Below are 21,230 nucleotides of genomic sequence, written 5' to 3'. Positions count from 1 at the left end.
TGAGGCATACTTGAAAGCTTAGAGAGTGGTATTAGGTAGGTGTGGCCTTGTTGGAGGCCTTGCTGGAGTAAGAGCATCACTGGGGGTGGGCTTTAGGGTTCCAAATACTCAAGCCAGGCCCAATGGCTGGCTCTTCCCCTCACCCCTTCTCTCTCTCTCTGCTTGAGGTCTGCGGATTGTGATAGGGAGCTTTCAGCTACTCTCATGCGACCCACACGCTCCCAGCCATGTCGGCATCCCTGATATGATAATGGACTAAGCCTCTAAACTGTCAGCTAGTCCTGAATAAATGCTTTCCTGTATAGGAGTTGCTGTGGTCACGGGGGTCTCTGTATAGCCCTGACTGTCTTGGAACTCACTCTGTAGACCAGACTGGGGGTCTCTTTATAGCAGTAAGATATTGGCTAAGACACTCTGGTTAGGCAAAGTTCTCAGATATGACTAGTACAATGCTAGGGACCTTTCCTATGGTGCTCTGGGGCTTTGATGAAGTGGGTTTCATCTACATGGACCTTTGCGTTCTGAGAAGCTGCAAGACTGGCCACAAGCTGGAAAACTTACAAGCCTGATATGGCATCCGACTCTAGACTACACAGAACACTTAAGACTACAACCCTGCCTTTTTGAGACAGGATCTCAATATATAGCTATGGCTGTCCTGGAATTCACTACATAGACCAGTCTGGCCTTGAACTCAGAGATCCATCTGTCTCTGCATCCTAAGTGCTGGGATTAAAGACATGGGCCACTATGCCTTATTAAAAAATAAGCAGGGAGTCTGAAGAGACAGTTCTTCATGGTAGAAATGCATATGGTGAACAAGAATGGGACAAAGGTGTGCAATGCCATCAGCTTTTAGGGAAATGCAAGCTGGACCCCAGTGAGGGGCCACTGCAAGCAGTTGTATAAGAAAGAAAATAAGTGTTGGAGATGATGCAGAGCAACTAAAACTTACCTCATTGTTTGAGGAAAATGTAAAATAAAGCAACTGAGAGGAAGGCAGCACATTGAGATTGAAAGGGGAGATGTAAAATTCAACTTATCAGATAACATAAAGCTATGTAAGTAGGAAGTCCTAAGGAACCTTCAGGGAAAATATGAGAATTAATAATTCAAGTAAAGAATATATGATCAGCCAGGTGTGGTGCATATGCTTTTAATCCCAGCACCTGGGAGGCAGAGATAGATGGATCACTGTAAATTCTAAGCCAGCCTGGTTTACAAACCAAAAAACCAATCAACCAAACACCCTCTTCCCCAAACAAAACAAAACAAAACAAACAACAGAACCTAAGGGCTAGGGATACCCCTCAGTTGGTAGAATAATTAATTACCTAGCATGTGTGGAGCCCAGAGTTTAAAATAAGACATCGGTCCAATATAAATTCTTCCAAGAGTCAAAGGGTAGGAAGGGGGCAGAGGAAAGAAAACCCCAGACCAATATCACATGGAGGGGAAATTATTTTAAAAATTGTGGCAAATTAAATCCCAAGACAATTCATTAGATAAAGAAAAGTCTTTAACAAATGGGCACTGGGACAACTAGAAGCCACATTCAAAGGACTGAATTTCTATTCCACAGAGATTAACTTCAAATAGATCAAAGACTAAACATAAGAGCTAAAAATGTAAAATTGTTCACCCAGCATCTCATACATGGATATGGTCAGTGCACAACTGTACTGCAGCATCAGGAGGTAGAGAAAGAAAGGTTTCAGGAGCTCAAGGTCACCCTCAGTTACACATCGAGTTTGAGGACAGCCTGGGCTACACGAGACTGTTAATTACCCTTCCCCCCAGAAAAATCTCCAAAAGATATAACAAAATCAGCAGTAATCATTAATCATATTAATAAAACAATTGTAGGCCCGGGCAGTGGTGGCATACGCATTTAATTCCAACACTTGGGAGGCAGAGGCAGGAGGATTTCTGAGTTTAAGGCCAGCGTGGTCTCATGAGACCACAAGTGAGTTCAAAGACAGCCGGGCTACAACAGAGAAACCCTGTCTCGAAAAACAAATAAAAAACAACAACAACAAAAAAAGAGCATGGCCATAGGGTGCCCCATTTTTGAGACATACTGAAGGCTGAGATTGAGATGGCATGGTTTGGCATAGATGGAATTTACCTGATAAAAGTAGTCACACAGGCCACTGGGAAGAACTGAGAGACCAGACAGAAGCCCTGACTCAGGGATGATGGATATTGATCAAGGAAGCTCAATGGAGAAAGAATATGTCTTTCCACCGGACAGTGGTGGTGCACACCTTTAATCCCAGCACTAGGGAAGCAGAAGCAGATGGATTTCTGAGTTCAAGGCCAGCCTGGTCTACAGAGTGAGTTCCAGGACAGCCAGGGCTACACAGAGAAACCCCATCTCGGAAAAAAAAAAAAAAAAGTGGGCTGAAGTGGAGGAGGCCAGGGTTAGGAGTGCTGCTCTTACAAAGGACTGGAGTTTGGCTCCCAGCACCCACATGGAGCACATAACCCTTTATAACTCCAGTTCTAGAGGTTCCAAGGCCCACTTCTGACCTCTGTAGGCATCAAGCATTCATGTGATACACGTACAGAAATGAAGGCAAGACACTGATACACAACAAGTAAATAAACTCTTAAAATATTTAAAGGACACTAAAAGAAGCTGGACTAAAGAAGAAAATATGTACTGTGGGTTGTTTTGTTTTGGAGACAAGATCTCTCTAGGTAGCTCTGGCTAGCCTTTGAACTCACTCTGTATACCAGGTTGGCCTTGAACTCAAGAGATCCACTTGTCTCTGACTCCTGAGTACTGGGATTAAAAGATATACCAGGTACCAATACACCTGGCTGAAAGAAAAAAAATTATATATATATATATATATATATATGTATATACATATACATATACATATATATATATATATATATATATATATATATATATATATATATATATATATATATATATACCTCAATATGGTTATTGATCAAGGAAGCTCAATGCAGAAAGAATATGTCTCTCCACCAGGCAGTGGTGGCGCATGTCTTTAATCCCAGCACTTGGGAGGCAGAGGCAGGTGGATTTCTGAGTTCGAGGCCAGCCTGGTCTACAGAGTGAGTTCCAGGACAGCCAGGGCTACAGAGAAAAACCCTGTCTCGGGAAAAAAAAAAAAAAGCTTTGTAGCCAGAACACACAAATACTCTCATAATGCAAAAATAAAAAAAGCAGCAGCCTACGTTTTAAAAATGGGTGAATAAGGGGCCAGGTGTCTTTCTAAGGAAGATGTGCAAGCGACTGATTGGTAAGCAATGAAAAGCTACTAGGGCAGCTGAGGGGCACATCTTTAATCCCAGAACTGGGGAGGCAGAGGGAATCACTGAGTTCAAGACCAGCCTGGTCTGCAGAGAGAGAAAGAGAGGGAGGGAGGGAGAGGGGGATGGGAGGGGGAGGGGGAGGGGAAGGGGAAGGGGGAGATTGAGTATGTTAGTTCCAGAGCAGCCAGGGATACAGTGAAACCCTGTGTTGAAGAGAAACAAAACAAAACAAAAACAAACAAAACAAAAACTTCAAAACAATAGCACTGCTCCTACACAGCCTGGTGAGGGCCTCTCAGGAGGAGGATAGCCCGGACTGTGCAGTCTGCTGGGCACTGCACAAGGTGCTGCTATTTGGGAAAGTGGTAGCTTATTTTATGCATCTTAAATTATTTATTTATTTACTTATTTATTGTGTATGTGTACACATACATACATGTACGCACCACAGACATACAATCAGAGGACAACTTATGAAAGTCAGTTTCCCCCTTCCTCCATGAGGGTCCTGAGGATTGAACTCTGGTTGTCAGCCTTGGCAGCCAGTATCTTTATGTGCTGAGCTACCTCATAGGCCCCAAAGCTTCTCTGGAAGTTTGAGCACATCAGCCATGTGATACTGCAGCGCTGCTTGCAGACATATGCAAGAGAAATGAGACTCTGAGCACAGAACCCTGAGCAGTATTCACAGCAGCATTGATCCCAATGTTAGTCCCAATGCGAGGCAATCAGGTGTGGCCTGTCTGGGTGACAGGATGCTGCTGATCTGGAAGGAGGGGTCAGTATACACTGCAATGGAGAAGTATCTCCAAACGCCATGCAAATGGGAAGCAAGCAAAAGACCACATATGATATGACTCTCCCTGCACAAAATGTTCAAGAGCCAAATCTATAGAGGTGGGAAATCAATTAGAGACTGGGGTAGATACAAGGCTGGGAACAGGACCAAGTGATCTTTCTAGAGCTCTGCAACTGTTCTGAGAGGGCACTGGGAAGTGGTGGTGGTTATACCTATCTGCAGATTTACTAGAGATCATGGAATCTAGCTGGACATAATGGCACATACCTGAATTCTCAGCTCTGGGGAGGCAGAGACAGGAGGATCTCAGCTACAAACTGAGTTTGAGGCCAGCTGGACTAAATGAGACCCTGACTCAAAAACAAACAAACAAACAAACAAACAAAAAACCCAGAAAAGTGAATGGAGGGGGGATGGCTCACTGGTTACTGGCACATACTGCTTTTACAGAGGGCCTGAGTTTGGTTCACAGTACCTTCTCTGGGTGGTTCATAACCATCTGGAACTTCAGTTTCAGGGGACCTGATACTCTTTTTGGCCTCTCTGGGCACCTGCATGCATGTACACATACCACACAGACACATGAACTACACACAAACACTTACCATGGAATCATTTAATACTGAGATTAATGGCATGTAAATGATACCTTAATAAAGTTATTAAGCCAACTTAATACATATATTAAAGATTTTATTTTTAATTATGTACACACATGTGTGTCTGTAAGCACATGAGTACAGGTGCCCCTGAAGGACAGAGATGTCAGACCCCATCTCTGCCCCCGGAGCTAGGTTACAGATGGTTCTGAGTCATCGGATGTGGGTACTCGGAACTGAACTTGGGTCCTTTGCAGAAGTAGTCTGTGTTAACTAGTGAAGCATCTCTCCAGTCCATGTGTATGCTGTGACTCTCACAGAAGCATGGAACAAATCAACAAATATTGGGAATTGATATGGTGGGCAGGGCTTTACAAAGTTGGTGGTCCATACTTTGTCTTGGTATGAGGTTCATTTACCTAGAAAGAAATGACTATCCCAAAGAGGAGTCAGAGACTGCTCTTGTCTGGCTGACTTGCTCAGCCAAAATGTCTGTCTGTCTGTCTGCCTGTTTGTTTGAGACAGGGTTTCTCTGTGTAGTCTTGGCTGTCCTGGAATTCACTCAGTAGACCAGGCTGACTCCAAACTCAGAAGTCCATTTGCCTCAGGCTCCTGAGTGCTAGGATTTAAAGGCGTGTGTCACCATGGGTGACTGTATCTTGTTATCTTCTGTGCTCTGTACAAGACACACTAGTCACTGAGTGAGGGTTTGCATGTGTCCAAATACGTGTGCACACTTCTCAAGGCACGCGCGCGCGCGCGCGCGCGCACACACACACACACACACACACACACACACACACACACACAAGACTGCATCCTCCCGGCTGTCTTATAGCTCCCCTCCCCCCCCACCCTTCTGCAGTCACTAGGCTGCAGGGATTTCTGTAAAATTATCTCAGGAGTGATCCAACCACCTTTCCCAGTTCGCTCTACTTGACAGCCTGGAGCCCATTTCTTCTGGAAGCACAGGGTCGCCAGCCACCTTGAAGACACCTACTTTTGGCAACTTCCCCGTCATCTTGCTGCAGCTGTACACTCAACGTGAAGGGAGATCCTTGGACCACTTCCAGTACCTCTGGACCCAGGACCACAATTTTCTTAGCCTGTGCTGGGGGCATAACACGAGTTTTAGTGGTTGTAGCAGGCACCATAGAGGGTCCCAGCCCTTTCTCACCCTGTAAGAGGGGCTACCAAGATGACACTGCTGGGGCTGAGACCCCAAGGAACCTGTTAGGGGCAGTTTGGTTGGCTGAAGGACTCATGTCCGATGGCACTTCTGTCCTAAATGTGAGGAGAGGTCACTCGGAACAGCATGGGAGCAGTGAATGGCGAGGCATGTTCCAAGCCAAGGTGTACACGGACTACTTTGCAGCCATGTCTGAGGGTAGAGACCTCAGGAGAGCCTGACGGAGGCCGCACAAGCAGCAGGGTTTCAGGGTGGGGTTGTCAGGTCAGAATATTTTGTTCTGTAACTCCAGAATCCTGGGGCTGAGAGGTTCCATGGCTAGGAGGTATCTACAGCTGTGAGGTACTGTGTTTGGGGGGAAGCTGTGGTGCTGGTGCTGTAGCTGGAAGAGTTAGTAGGTCCGAGATCCTGCTTGTGGCAGAACCCCTTAGGGCCAAGGTCTGCAGAGCCACAAGCCCTTTTGGAATCAACTAGAATACTCTTTCTCTAAAAAGGGTTGGGTTTTATGTTCTGCTCCATCCCAGCTTGGTCCAATACCTCCCATGTGGCTGCCCCAAGGCCACCTGAGATACAATGAGGCCAAGGCTCAAACACAACAAACCCACAGTAGAAAGGACAAGGGCAAGGCTGGGAACACCTACCTGCTGGGTGGCCATTAATGAATATCCCACAGTAGGTGACTCCTGAGCAGTGGACCAAGCTGCCGAGTCCACTGAAGACATCATTGTGCCACTGTCCCTACAGGGAGAATGAGGTAGCCTCAGAGGGCAGCTTCAAGGGGCTCTAGGACCCTGGGCTAAGGAACCCCTGCCAGAGGCTGTGAGGGCACTGCACCTTCCTTTGGGGGGTGGGGCACTGCATTTTTAAGGAAGGGTCCAGCTCAATTTGCTAAGTGCTCTCCCCTTGAATTTTAATGATGCCTGGAAAGAGGGGAACAAAGGCACAGCACACACCACTCAAACAATGTGCCACTGCATGAGCACGCCTGGCATAAAGACCTCTTAGCACAAAGATGTGGTACTTAGCTGATCATGAGGGGACCTGAACCTGTGACTATAGTGGGGTAGGACTGAGGTGGGTTGTTCTCATGCCCAGAGCTATTAAATGAAAAGGTAATCAAAATACACAACCTGAGCACACACATACACCTAGGGGTGGGGGTGGGGTGCCACTTGTCACACCCTGCTCTGCCTCCTTCATAGTACTCCTGAATCCACAAGGAATTGTGTAGAACGGCGGGAGGGTTGATTCCATAGAAAACTTCAAAATCAAATGGTGTTTTGTTTGATTATGAATTGCTTGTATTGGGGGAAATGAGCCAAGAACAGGCTTGGTTCAGTTCACTCTCCTGCTGAAGTTAATTGGGCAACAGCTGCCCTACCCTGTCCAGGAACCCCCTCTGCATGGAGTCTGGGCTCCCACATAGTCAGTGATGGGAGGGGAGCATTGGCCAGTCTCTGAGAATGCAAACAAGGTAGGAAAGTGGGTAGTAGGGTTTACTCAGGTCGGGAAGTGATGAGGGGCCATGACCGCAAAGATGGTGAGAAGGTCGAAGCCCTACCTAGTGGGTTCAGAGTCCCACAGCCTGGGAGAAAGCTTCTCATTGGCTGCTGAGAGCTCAGCCACCACATGATGAATGGCTGGATCTCAAGAGATGAGTGTGAAGAGAGGCCTCTGGCTAGTGGGTGATCATAGATGCCAGCCCTGAAAATCTCCCACCTCTACACCTCCTTCACAAACAACAGTAGCACAACACAAGCAGCCCTAGGGACTCCTCTCAGTTCAAGAGAGGTCAGTAGCTAGCTGTGGAGCACGTGGGCAGGGGATTGCTCGTTTACCCAGGTACAAGCCCTTCTGGGATGTGGATGGGGTTTTCATCCTGAGAGTTAACAAGTCACCAGAGTAAGGCTTCCCTCCAAGGTTCCTCAGGGGTGGAACCCAGCATGGAAATCCCAAACTCAGGCAGAGTGGGAAGACCCATATTCCCAAGGCTATATACCAGCTGCATTCTTGGATGGTGCATGCTCAGTTGACAGTGTCCCCTCCCAGCAGATGCTATCCACCCACCATTTGCTTGATCCCTCAGTCTTGTACTCAGAGTATCCACTTGGCCTTTCTTATCACTGCAGATGGGGATGGAGCTGGTTAGGAAGGTAGCACTTAGGTTGGCTCACCAAAATACAGTGAGGCCATGGTAGGCCTGCTGGGAAGTTTGGGAGGTTACCGTCCCCAACACAGGCTTTCTCTGCAATGAGAATTCAGGTGCTCCACCAAGCAGGCCAGTCTCTAGTTTGCTGGCTTCTCCCTAGGAGCATCCCCACCTCCTCCTGTGACTGCTGTCCTCCCTGAACCCAATCTCTTTCTTTTCTGTTCCAATTCTCTCAAGGATGACAGCAGCACACAGCTGGCTGGTGGTGAATGTTCTGACCGATCTACAGGAGGGGCCACCTTGGCTCTGGTTGATGAAGAACGACAGTTTTGTCTTTTCTCTTTGTGCTCACTTGGGCTTCTGGAAAGTGTGGGCTTTCAGAAAGAAGGAAGGGACATGGGCAGGACAGTGCATACGGCCAGAAAGGAGGACCTAGGCACTGACAGTGATATGCAGTGTTGTGGAAGTGCCTGCTGGCCCAGGCAGTAGTGGGTGGAAAGCCTCAGTGGCACTAGCCTGCCTGCTGCAGGAGCCTCTCAGCCCAGGCAGCTGAGCTCACCATAACATCTGCCAGTGTCCCTGAGGTAGGTGACCAGTAGACTGCATTAGAGAATCAGGGCCCAAATGATAAGAGCTGGAGCTTGGTGCTCCTGGCTTTGGGACTGCACATGGATGACACGGATGTGTGCAAGAGACTCATGATGCTAACCCATGGACTTGCCTGAATGGTATCATAAATTCTGTACTTGGCGACAGATATTGTTAAAACATCTTAATCCCTGGAGTGTCAGGCAGGGTCCTGTAGATAACGACACCCTCTCATGGATGGGTCCTTGTCAAACAGCCCAAGGAGGCAGCTGGACAGGTCCTGGTCTGCTAGCTTCCACCTGGGCCTCTCACTCTGAATCCCCAGAGAAACTTGAGGGCTGCCCAGGTGATATGCAGTGTGGAACCAGTCTGGGAGTCTCAGTCACAGGGAGGAGGAACAGGGCACCACACTATCACCACAGAGCCCAAGGGTAAAGAGACACCTGCTTTCCTCCTCTGCCCAGCTGCTGCCCGACAACCACGGGAGGATGGATGTGTCTCACAGGACAGAAGAGGGTGATGAAGATGATGATGACATAGCCAGGCAGAGAAAAGTCACTTAGGGCTCAGATGTGTACCCTGAACCAAGCAAACACACAGCAAACAAGGAGCCAGTATCAGGAAAAGGACACCCAGGATAAGAGGGTAGCACCTGCCTAGTGACTGCTACAGTGACCCCGGAGAGCGAAGCTCAGCCTCATTCTCGCCCTGCTCCGCCGCAGCTGCACCCCACATTTATGACAGTGAGCACACTAAGTATGATACATTGCAGGAAAGACGCTCTCAGCCCCCCTCATTGTGGGAAGCATCTTCAAGTTTACCCATGCTGTTTTCTGCCCTGGACTTGGATTAGTAGTGGCTCTATGGTGGCCACACCATAGACGTGGGTTTGGGTGCAAGTCCATCCCGACCATAAGTTCACCTCTTTGCTCTTGCTCATCTTGGTCCTTCCTGGGGTAAACAAACCCCAGGCCGCTTGTGAGTGGGCTGCTGTGACATCAGGCCCTTTCTGAGCCAGCCTCCATGGTGCCATGGTGTGGGGGAGGCAATTATCATTGACAACGGCTAAGCTTTGGACCTTCTGGTCCCCTTTGGGGATGCCACTCGTGAGGGGTTATCTGGGCTCTCCTCCTGGGCTTGCAACTGTTGTGGAGCCTGATTTCCAGCTTGCATGGATGACAGGTAGCTTCGCTTGCATCACATTAACAGTGGGCTTTCTGGGTGTTGGATTTGACTGGTCTTGACTATCTTCCTAGGATTTCAGGGTGTGCAGTCGGCATATTTTGTAGGGACGTGGAGATGCAGGGACTGGTGCAGCACTAAGCATTGCTGAGATGGTTCCTGGAGGGGGCCATTGTGGGGAGCAGCTGACCTACTGAGGGACAAGCACTGGACATGGGTGCTCCACTGTTCCACACTCTTCCTGCAATCTTCAGTGGCAGAGACATGTCTTGGGTCGATGGCCTTTCCATCCTGCTCTGGGCCTTGCTGGCTCAAGGAGGGCAGACAAGTGATATGGGAAGCAAGCAGGTAGCCACAGAGCCTGTCTTCATCTGCCTGCTGACATGCAGAGACTCTCCAGACATGCCAGCTAAGGGGGAAGCTGGGAACTGCAGCAGGTGAAGGAACCCATAAGGCTAGCCACCTGTTTCACTTGTGCACAGGTGTGCCAGACAGCAGGTTGCCCTCTGGGAAAACCAACATGGGAAATGTTGACTTTCAGGAAAGCAGAGCTTTAGGTGACAGACATGTCCTTGCTGTGGAAGAGGCCTCCACCATACTGATTTGCTCAATGTATCACTCTAGGTGCCCACCAAAGACACAAATGGAACCACATCACTATGCCCGCCATGCCAGCTGCCTTGGGAGCTGCAGATTTCACCTAGAACATCTGTTCAGGGTCTGGATTGATTTCTTTCTCACAACATGGGAACACTGGTTACTGTTACAGGTGGCTGAGGGGGAAGTTTGATGGATGCTAGGGTCAAGCTCAGAAAAACAAAGCTGACCAGACAAAGGCTGACCATCCTGCAGTCTTCTCAGGATACAAAAGGGGCCCTGGCATAAGAGGCTAATGCCAGGATAGATGGCTCAGTGGTTAAGAACACTGACTTCTCTTCTAGAGGTCCCAAGTTCAATTCCCAGCAACCACATGGTGGCTCACAACCATCTGTTATGTGATCTGACACCCTCTTCTAGTGTGTCTGAAGACAAGCTACAACATCCTCATATAAATAAAATAAATAAATCTTTAAAAAAAAATAGAGGCTAATGCTGGTGGGTCTAGGGGATGAGGGCTGTTCTGGGGGTGGAGCTTGTTCTAAGGACTGAAGAGCTAGCAGCTACCTACCTCATCTGCCTGAGGGTCAAAAGGAAAAGGCGAGATGTCCCCCCTCCATCCCGCATGAACTTGTGGTAACAGGCACATACCCCCAGGTGACAGGGCAACACAAACTGGGAGGGACAGCACTGAGAGCTGCAGCAGCAATGTCAAGCAGGAACAAAAGCCAGCTCTGTGTGATGACAGCCAAAGCAGTGCCCGGGGCATCGGGGTGGGGTGGGGTGGGGTGGGGTGTTTCAGTTATCAGCTGCCCACTGCTCACATTCCTTAGTATGGTAGTTTTAAAAACAGAAAATAAGTGGGGTGCAGAAATAAAAACCCCTGTTGGTTCCTTCAACTGTGCAGCCACTGTGGAAAAATTTGGTAGCTCCACAAAAAAATTAAAAATGCAATTACCCCATGGTGTAGCCATTCCACCTCTGGGTCCTCTACATGTATGCTCAGAGCACTGTCCCCAGAGCCCACTGAAATCCACGAACAGGGAAATGGGACATGTATGCATATGTGTCACTCTGCCATTAGAAGCCTCCTGCATGTGTTTCGGAGAGCATGGACTTGAGGCTGTGATGCTCAGTGACAACAGCCAGCCACCAAGGAACACGTCTATCCATGGAGTCCCCAGAGGAGCCAGAGTAACTGAGAAAGAAGAGAGGTGGCTGCTAGGGGGTTCTGGGTATTGGGAAGTTTGGGTTGAATGGGCCAGTCTGTTTACATACATGAGATTGTGGACAGACTGTGGTAATGGCCTCACAGTAATTTAAGCATTTAATGCTGCCAAACTGGACACTTAAAACTGGACAAGGTGGTACACTTCTGGTTGTGTGTGTGTGATTGATGGCAACATAAAGAACAGTGGTGCCTGGAGGAAGCAGGTCTCGCGATTGTTCCCACCCCACAGCTTCTCTTGGCTGATGTCTCCGTTCCACGAAGGTAGTGGTCCATGTGTGGGAGAGCTCAGTGCAGATGGCCATCAGCTGAGCCAGAGAGCCTCCCTTGGCTAACGAGGGCTGAGTGACAGCCCAGGTGGTTATCTCTTCTCACTTGGAGGCAAGTGAGACCTCTTGCTGCCTCTGCAGCGCAGGTCAGTGAGAGTTGTGTCAGGCTGGCAGTTGTGGAAGCCCGTGGTGTCTGAGTCCTGATTTCCAGGGCATCCCCTGTCCTCTTGGCCCTGGGCGCCCCTTTCTGTTCAGTGTCCAAAGACCCAGGAAGAAAGTTCTTCAGCCTTCCCAAGGCCATTGAAAAAAAAAAAGCGGCTGGATTGTGGCCTTTCTGTCGGCGTGTGCGTCCTCTGGTTGCCTGCTTCAGCTCGTGCTGTTTTTTTTTTGGTGCAGCCTGCATGTCTAAGTCAGAGGCCAATATGTACCCTCCCCTGGACACTGCTCCTGCTGTCCAGCCACAGGATGCTGGGGACTGGGCTGTTGAGAATTGAGCTGAAGGATACACAATCCCCAGCCCTATTCCTGAGGAAGAAACCTTTTCAAGTTTTGTGGAGTTCAAGGTTCTGGCTTCAGGAGAAGCCTTGGCAACCTGAGCAGTTTTAGTCTGTGTGGCAGTCTTGTGTGCACTGCTTAGGCATTCAAGGCTGCTGCCTGCCTTAGAACCCAGTGCATTTCCACCCAAACTTGGAACAAGGACCCAAGGCTGGGCATGCTGCTGGTGAGCAGGTCTACACTGCCCCCTGGTGGACATACTGTAGGCTGTTGCAGGTGAATGTGAGGCATACCACAAATTTCAGGTATCAGGAAGGCCTGGGCAGAGTCCCAAACCCCAGCCACTGATGGTTAGTGGCCAGCAGTGAAGAAGCCCTACTGGAGGTCTGAGGACAGGTGGAACAGAACTGCCTCCCGGAACTGGGCAAAAGCTTTCATTATTCTTCCTGCCCACGTGGTGGTGGTGATGGTATCTTTCTGGGCTGTCAATGGCAGCTCATTCATTGATGCTATGGGTTCTGGAGGGACCCAGTGGGGCAAGGCCTTTCCCAAATCCCAGGGAATGAGGGCCAGGTATATGAATCAAGTCTGAGTGCTGAGGCCACAGCTCTTCTGCCCCCTTCTGGACTGGGAAACCATGTTTGGGTCTCAGTTTTCCTGTTTATAAAATGTGGCAAACAGTCCCTTCACAGAGGTGTGAGGTAGTTCATGAGAATTCATGAGTGGTTTGGAAGTGTCTGGCAGGTAGGAGGTGAGTGATGGTCCTGGCCTCCTTCACTGGAAACAAGACACTTGTGTGACGTGTGGTTAGAGTCAGGTGGACTCTGTCATGGTGCAGAACAGGCAGGAAGTGAGTGACTCCTTTAGGTCTACATTCCCTTGTACTCTCCTGTTGCACCTTGGATTTGATCCTGCTTTGGACATGCCATCAAGACAGGCCCTCTGAGGATGAGCCAACAGATGGGGAGGAGCCAGATGGTGAGTGGTCACAACAGCAGGTTCAGATGGTATGCAGACCGTCTCAGGCTGAGATCCGAGGCAGCTTCTAGGCCAGCAGCAAGGCAGTGTCCACAACAGCCCTGACTAGAGCAGTCCTGCAGGCTAGTTTTTATGTCAACTTGACACAACAGAGGATCATCAGAGGAGAACAAATCCTAATTGATAAAATACTGCCTTAGGATTAGCCTGAAGACAGGTCTGTAGGGCGATTTCTTGGTTGACTGATGTGGGAGGGCACATCTCACTGGAAAGTATCACCCCTCGGCTGGTGGTACTGGGTGCTATAAGAAAGCTGAGCAAGCCTTAGGAACAAGCCAGTAAGTAGTGTTCTCCCAAGGCCTTTGATTCAGTTCCTGCCTCCAAGTTCCTATCTTGGGTTCCTGTCCTGACTTTCCTGTGATAGAACTTTACATGAAAGTGCAATGTGAAAAAAAGCCCTTTCTTTCCCTTCCTGCTTTTGGTGATGATGTTTTGTCACAGTTATAGGGACTGTATCCAGGCATGGGCTGAGATCTACCCAAGCATGGCTCTTATGTTCTACACACAGGTCTGGGCACCCATGCTGTGTTCTCTGTGGCCCTACAGTTCTGTGGGAGCTGCCATACACTATTCCATTTCTGTTAAGGAGCCAGGCCCTGAACCTTTCCCCCCAGTCAGTAGAACAATGCCAGCAGTCAGCAGAGGGAGCTGAACGCTCAGGAGTAGGGTTTTGTTCTCTGAGGTCACAGGGACCACTCTTGCATCTGGGCAGTCTCCTACAGGAGCCCCCCAGTAGATCTGTGGCTACCCTTCTTCCCAGTTCTGCATGAACTGGGCTGGGCTCTTCCTGCCTCCAGGGGCCAGCTCCTTCCAGTTGTCAATCTGCCATTTGAGAAATCTGGAAAAATATGATCACATTATCCTGGTTACTGTGATACAGTGAAGAAGAAACAGCTGAGGAAGTCTGACTCTCAGGAGTCTAGAGGCCTAAACCTGTCCTTTCTTCCTGCTGGAAACCCCAGCAGAACTCACATCACCGTCAAGCAAGCAGCAACAACTGGGGTTCGGCCTTGGATCCCCTCAGGACCTCACTTGTGACAACTGGAATTGCCAAGAAGCCCTGATTTCAGGATCTTAAGCTCTTACTTCCTGCTAGAAGTTGGCCTGCCATCAGTCCAGGGATGGTGAAACTGGGCCCAGCCCTGTCCCAAGACAGCCCTGGACTTTAATCTGTCTCTTCTTGTGACCCTCCTGGTAGCTTGACAGTTTTCCTGGCCAAAGCTTCACATGTCTCATTAAGAGCGTTGGTGTGCCGGGCGTGGTGGCGCACGCCTTTAATCCCAGCACTTGGGAGGCAGAGGCAGGTGGATTTCTGAGTTCCAGGCCACCTGGTCTACAGAGTGAGCTCCAGGACAGCCAGGGCTACGCAGAGAAACCCTGTCTCGAAAAATCAAAAAAAAAAAAAAAAAAAAAAAAAAAAAAAAAAAGAGCGTTGGTGCAGTCTTGTCTCTTGCCCATGAAATCCATGGTTTCTCATACCTCCCATGTGGACAAGAACAAGCATTTGGACAGACCTCAGTTTCCCTTGTGGCACAAGGTTCATTCTACTTGAAGACTAAGTATAATGAAAGTCAGCCTCCAGGGTGCTAGTGGGAATATGAGGAGGAGTTGAACATGAGTCCATTACATCCAGGGCATTACCAGATGAAGTATGGGCAAACACCATCAAGGTTCCCAGTCCTCTAATGGCCTCCCATCTTTCTACTGTACCTTGTATGTGGAGCCATCGGCACAGCACAGCACTCCATGTCCGTGACGCTGGTCTCGAACCCAGTCACCTTCGTACTTGTCACCATTCCTGAGGGCACAGCATAGGACCCTCATGAGGCTAAGAACCAGGTGGTAGCAGTGACTCAGACCAAGTCCTCTGACCAGGCACAGCAAGCACACCGGGGCCAAGGCAAAAATAGGCCCTGAACAGATGGTCTGTGAGCTCCTGCCTTGCCAGAGCTGGCTCAGGAGGGCTGGTGACAGGCGGGGACATGTCTGCATGCCTGCCCCCCACCTCACCCCCTGTGGCAGGACCCATTTTCCAGAGCATGCTGGGCCCTGTGCAGGACATGTTTGGCTTCCGCTACTCAAAATGGGAAATGACAGAGAGGAGGAAATGGGAGAGCTGACTTTGCCTGTTTCAAGGGCAGGTGCTGGGTAATAATCCACCCAGGAATCTGAACACAGGCTTAAGGTCTTTAACCCTCTGCCTGAAAGATGGCAGCTTTGCTGACTAGTATCCTTGCTCAAACTCAGGTCCTTGGGGTTCATTCTCGGGTGCTAGGTCCTGGATTCAACACGTGTGGGAGGAGGCAGAGATAGACATACATACAGAGACAAACATATATACAGAGAAAAGCAACAAAGGCTCAGAACATATTTAAGGCCTGGGTACTAGGTAATGCTTTCTACAAAATCTACCTACCCAGACCCCTATGGCCACTGGCATTCTAGGAGGTAGGGGGACAAGAGTGGTCCCAAGTAGCAGCTTACACCTCCAACACCCATACTCACTTAAAGATCATCTGCCCATGGCCATGTCTCTTGTTATCATGGAAGGAACCCTGGTATACCTGCCCATCCTGGTCCTCCAGAAACCCCTGCCCTAGTGAAGGAACCAAAATAAACCAACTTGACTCCACACCTCCTGTTAGTGATGACCCTTCCTCTCTCTTCCTTTAGCCTCCTGGAGGAGATCTGCCTACACTTAATTCTGGCACAGAGTTGGATTTAGAGTACCAGGAACCCACTGTCCTCCTAGGCCTGCTGATTAGCCCTGTTCAAACAGGAATGGTAGATATATTTAGGGGCGATAGCTGCCACTGCCCAGGTCAGCAGGGCTGATAAAATCGATCCAGATTAGCTATCACAGGTTCTAATGGGGGCTACACAGAAGGCCCTCCACAGTCGCTGGGACAGCGGATACTTAGAGTACGCTTGAATGTTTCTGTCTCAGAATTACTCTGTATACGGTAAGCATGCCAGTGCTCTGCCTGAGTTCCCCTGCAAGGCTTGCCAACCTCAAAGGCCAGGGAAATGTGAATAAAGATGAGGCCTTGCTGAGCTGTCAATACTCTCAGCTTCTAGACAATTCAGAAACTCAAGGGTACTTCTGTTCCCTAGCTCATGTAAACCTGGAGAAAGAATGGGACGCGTCATTGCTGCATTCATAAACACTATACTCTGCTAGGTTCATTTACAGCATTCGCTAGTCTTTCCCAGTGTCCAAAGGGACAGGTAACCCTTCAATCAACCTCTTATCTTCTTTGGCCTGCAGAACATACATGAGGTGACTGACTCAGGCCTTAGGGGTCTGATAGTCCAGTGTCACTGGGATCTTGGGACAAAGCATGGCTGCAACAGCAGGATGACTCACACTGAAACTGCAGACCTGCCTCAGGTCAACCTGTAGGATCCATGCTTATCATCAAAGAATTGTGTGCTGTTTTACCCTGTAAGTGGTGGACGGTATAGATAGCGGATGTGGGCATGACACTTGTCCCAGGACATGGTAGGCCGCTTGCTCTCTGTATATAGGTTCTGATGGGCTCATCTGCGATGCGGGCAGAAAAGGGGGTACCAATTCCTGCCTCCAAAGTTAGACAGACTAGCTTAGTGGTTCTACCACCAGAGCACACACAGACCCCCAAGCCCCTGGGTACCAGACCTTCCCTCAGGCCTTGGGAGAGCTCCCCTTCATAGTGACCCCCAGCTTTGTACTTCATGATGCCGTGTCCTTGAGGCTCTCCTAAAACAAACTGTCCGGAGTAGGTGTTTCCTGGGATAGAGGACGGAACAGTCAGGCTACTTTTCAGTTCTCTGCTGTGCCCCAGCCAATGGCGGTGGAGATGATGCCACTTTCATTTTCTTTTTCTTTCTTTCCTTCTTTCTTTCTTTTTTTTTCTTTCTTTCTTTCTCTCTCCCTCCCTCCCTCCCTCCACTCCCCCTCTCTTTCTCATTATTTTTTTGTAGTTTTTCTGAGACAGAGTTTCTCTGTGTAGTTCTGGATGCCATAAAAACTCAATCTCTAGACCAAGGTGCTCTCAAACTCAGAGATCCACCTGCCTGTGCATTCCAAATGTTAGAACTAAAGATGTGTGCCACCACCTCCTGGCTTGAGGTATTTTCAAATGGAGGTCTCTGTCTCTCTGCAGACTAGACTGGTCTCAGACTCACAGAGATCAATCTTCTTTTGTCTTCTGGGTGCTGGGATTAGAGTCATAGTAGATTACTACTACATCTGGCTGGTGTCTATCTCTTTACCTTACTCTTTGGTGTGGACAGTGAGGAAGAGAACATGCTTTGGACTGTGTCCGTACCATGGAAACCCTTGCCTGTGGCACTGATGGGGTACAGCAAAGGACTTTCCCAGCTTTTTAAAAACAATTGAACACTAAGCCCAAAAGAAAAGTTCTTCTGAGTGCTAACAACCACTAACTGTGAAGCCTAAAGCTCCAGGAAGTACCTCTGGCCACTGGCATGGAGGCCACGGAGCAGTCTGTCCATCCAGGGATGCACCATGACTGAAATATCTTGGTTTATTTTAAGTGATGGCATTAAAGGCATGCGTGACCACCTCTGGTCTAAAATACCTTTTTATTTTTTTTAAGATTTAATTATTTTATGTATGAGTGTTCTATCTGCATGTATACCTTCATGCCAGAAGAGGGCATCAGACACATTATACAGATGGTTGTGAGCCACCATGTAGTTGTAGAGAATTGAACTCAGATCCTCTGGAAGAGCAGCTAGTGTTCTTAACCACTGAGCTATTTCTCCAGCCCCTAAAATATCTTTATTGTAGAAGAAAACTATAACTTTGGGATGATAAACTTTTATTTCAAGTAGGTGTTATAGAGAAGACCAAGTTGTCTACAGAGGTGAGTGCAAACCCTTACACTAGGAGCTCTAGGGCACCCTTTCACTAGGCTAGGCCTTTCATGGGCATAAAGGCTGTCCAGGCTGTAGGCCTTACACTCCCTTGTCCCAGCCTGCATGCTGTTATCCTCTCACTACTGGAGCCTGAAGCTCCCTGTTTACACATAGCACTTTGTGTGGCCATAGACTCTGGGAGAGTTTATGGCAGCGGAGTTAGCAGCCCACCCTCGTCCAACGCTGACCTGACCAGGCCCAGTGCTGGTAGCCTTCCCCAGTGATTTCTCCATCCACAAATTCGCCTTCATAATAACTTCCATCTTTAAACAATAGCTTCCCATGACCTGGTAAGAGAAACAAAGTGCAGTCAGCTTGTGGGAGTGGCCACAGACAACTTATGCCAGGCGGGCTCCCTTTTCACAGTGAAAACTTCAGTTGCCATGGTGGCGCACGTCTGTAACCTAGCTGCTCAGGAGGCTGGGCCAATCTGGGCAACACAGTGGAAACTCATATAAACAAAGCAACACATTCCTGACCGCCAGGTCTCATTGAGATGACCAGAGGCATGAGCTGTGCACATGAGACCTTGTCTGTCCTCCATCCACATGAGGACAAAGGACACATGTGTGGTGTGTGTGTGCCCATGCATGACAGTGCCCATGAAGACTGGAAGTTAGGGTCTAGTTCCCTGGAGCTAGAGTTGTGGGCTGGTATGAGCTACCTGATGTAGGTGCTGGGAACTGAACTCTGGTCCTCTGCAAGAGCAGCAAGCACTCTTCTGAGCCATCTTTCTGGTCCCTGGAGAACACATTCTTAAAAGTAGGTGACTCTTCAAGCAGCTCTGACAATAGTGCCTGCTTAGAGTAAGGTAATCCTTAATGGTGGTGAAAAAATGAGAAACATCTGTGTGATAAAAATACTAAGCAAAAGCTGAAAGGTGATAAGAATACAGCCTCCGGGTAGGGCACTTGCCTCATTTCTCAGGCCCTGGGGTCGCAAGAAAACAACAACAAATAATAATAATAATAAAGACAATATTGGTAGAGACTGGGTGCAGTGGTACACTTTGGAGGCCGAAGCAAAAGGATTTCGGGTTCAAGGCTAGCCTGGGCTATATATATAGCAAGACTGTGTCTCAAAAACCAAAACCATGCCGGGCAGTGGTGGTGCATGCCTTTAATCCCAGCACTTGGGAGGCAGAAGCAAGTGGATTTCTGAGTTCGAGGCCAGCTTGGTCTACAGAGTGAGTTCCAGGACAGCCAGGGGTATACAGAGAAATGCTGTCTCGAAGAACCAAACCAAAACAAAAAACAAAACAAAACAAAAACCAAAACACCAAAAAAACCCCAAATAAAATCAGGACAACAAAAAGATATATAAAGGAAAATGAGAAAGAGATTCTGGTAGCCAGCAGATGTGATAAACCATCTCGCTTATGGAGCAGGCAGAGTCTAGACACTGGAAAGTCTAGACTCAGTACTTCTCTGTTGGTGAACGCACACGTGTATGTGTGTGTGTGTTCATGCAAGGGCTATTCCAGGGCATGCTCATTTTGTACTTCTTTCCTCTGTTGCCCAGGTTTTCTGGTTTTCTCTCTCTCTCTCTCTCTTTCTTTCTACTTTCTGGTTTTTTGAGACAAGGTTTCTCTATGTAGTTCTGGCTGTCTTTGAAACTCACTGTAAGGCTGGCCTTAAACTCAAGAGATCCAACTGCCTCTGCCTCCCGAGTGCTGGGACTAATGACCACCACTCGGTCATTTCTTTCTGATTAGAAACAAAGCATGGTGCCTCACTTTGCCTCCATGTAACTCTTTCTTGGGAAAATATAGCCAGCCCTCCATGCTGCTAAGAGAGGCAACAGGAGGCAGCCTGCTGAGAACACAGCTGCCTTTCCCCAGGAATCAACAGATGCAATGTCTCACAGCAAAATCTCCATATCTCCTGGCCTTTGTCTGGTGGTATTCTAGAAACGGGAATGCTCATACACGTGATGGAGAGAACAGGGTTCTTCCTCTCCCACGTTTACCTTTTTTTTTTCTCCTTTTGAATACAGAGATACTAAGGCTGAAGATTAGAGGCCTAGATGTCCAATAACAAGTATGCAGGAGGCCATGATGGTGTTTGTGTGTGATACTCTGAGTCCACTGCTCCACTCTTTCCCTCCCACCCACAAGCATGTGATAAGCTCTAAGCCTACAAGAATTGGTCTTACACTGGTTCCACCATGACTGGGGCCCAGTAGTATCAGTGTGCAGGTGCAGTACTGGGCTATGCTTGGTACGAGACTAACTGCCTCCCACACTTCTTCTCAGGAACCTGGCTCTGGTATGGGCTCTGGAATGACCAGAGGCTTCTTACCGTGTTTCTTGCCTCCTTTCCATTCTCCTTCATAGCGGAAGAAAGAATTTGGGTATACGTAGACACCATAGCCTGTGTACAGAAAAGAAGATGAACATAGTAATGGTTTGACATCAATAGACACAGAGATGGGGGAGCTCAGGGTCTGGAGTAGTCTGCAGGTCATTTCTCATCAGTTTCTTGAACGTGACAGGATGCTTCACTTTGGTTAACTGCTCAAGATGTATGCTCCCTCTCTCTTCCTTGGGTTTTGCTACATGGATAAGTACCGAGGAAAAGGCAGGCCTGGCCAGAGGAGGGCTAGGACAAAAGCTGATTGTAGGCTCTTAAGAGGAAGGATTCGAATGGTAGTGGTGAGGGCATGGAAGCAGTGAACAAGCTCAGTGAGGATACAGCGAAGAGCCCACCCTGCCAGGGACCCCACGGGACAAAATCAACACTCACTCCTAATTACTCCTGGCTAGCCTCATCTTTTATCATGCAGCTCTGAGACATCACACCAATACCCATCTCTCAGTTCCTGAAATGGATAAGCAACCTCACTGCTTTCTTGCCAGCAAGTCGCAGCCTGGGACGGGAA

At 48.6% G+C, this 21,230-nt stretch overlaps 1 protein-coding gene across 7 annotated transcripts in view; it reads right to left on the bottom strand.

The window, feature by feature from the left end:
- Morn1 (MORN repeat containing 1) overlaps nucleotides 1-21,230 on the bottom strand; it is a 60,127-nt gene that overhangs the window by 38,302 nt on the left and 595 nt on the right. For 5 of the 7 annotated variants that reach the window (XR_004121237.1, XR_004121236.1, XM_031379734.1 and 2 more), the window contains exons 2-9: nucleotides 20,651-20,722; nucleotides 19,015-19,147; nucleotides 18,539-18,637; nucleotides 17,086-17,196; nucleotides 15,933-16,023; nucleotides 15,138-15,225; nucleotides 6,523-6,619; nucleotides 5,693-5,803 (exon numbers count right to left, since the gene is read on the bottom strand). Coding sequence is in view for 5 of the 7 variants with exons in the window: in XM_031379734.1 (XP_031235594.1) it covers nucleotides 5,693-5,803; nucleotides 6,523-6,619; nucleotides 15,138-15,225; nucleotides 15,933-16,023; nucleotides 17,086-17,196; nucleotides 18,539-18,637; nucleotides 19,015-19,147; nucleotides 20,651-20,722 (802 nt within the window). In the remaining 2 variants the exon portion in view is untranslated. The remainder of the gene's footprint in view (nucleotides 1-5,692; nucleotides 5,804-6,522; nucleotides 6,620-15,137; nucleotides 15,226-15,932; nucleotides 16,024-17,085; nucleotides 17,197-18,538; nucleotides 18,638-19,014; nucleotides 19,148-20,650; nucleotides 20,723-21,230) is intronic. The other 2 variants (XM_031379731.1, XM_031379733.1) reach the window with 2 other exon arrangements.

This window comes from Mastomys coucha, unplaced genomic scaffold, assembly GCF_008632895.1.
Source record: "Mastomys coucha isolate ucsf_1 unplaced genomic scaffold, UCSF_Mcou_1 pScaffold18, whole genome shotgun sequence".
Taxonomy (NCBI): domain Eukaryota; kingdom Metazoa; phylum Chordata; class Mammalia; order Rodentia; family Muridae; genus Mastomys; species Mastomys coucha.
Note: the sequence above shows the minus strand (reverse complement) of the source record. Positions and strands in the feature narration are given on the sequence as shown.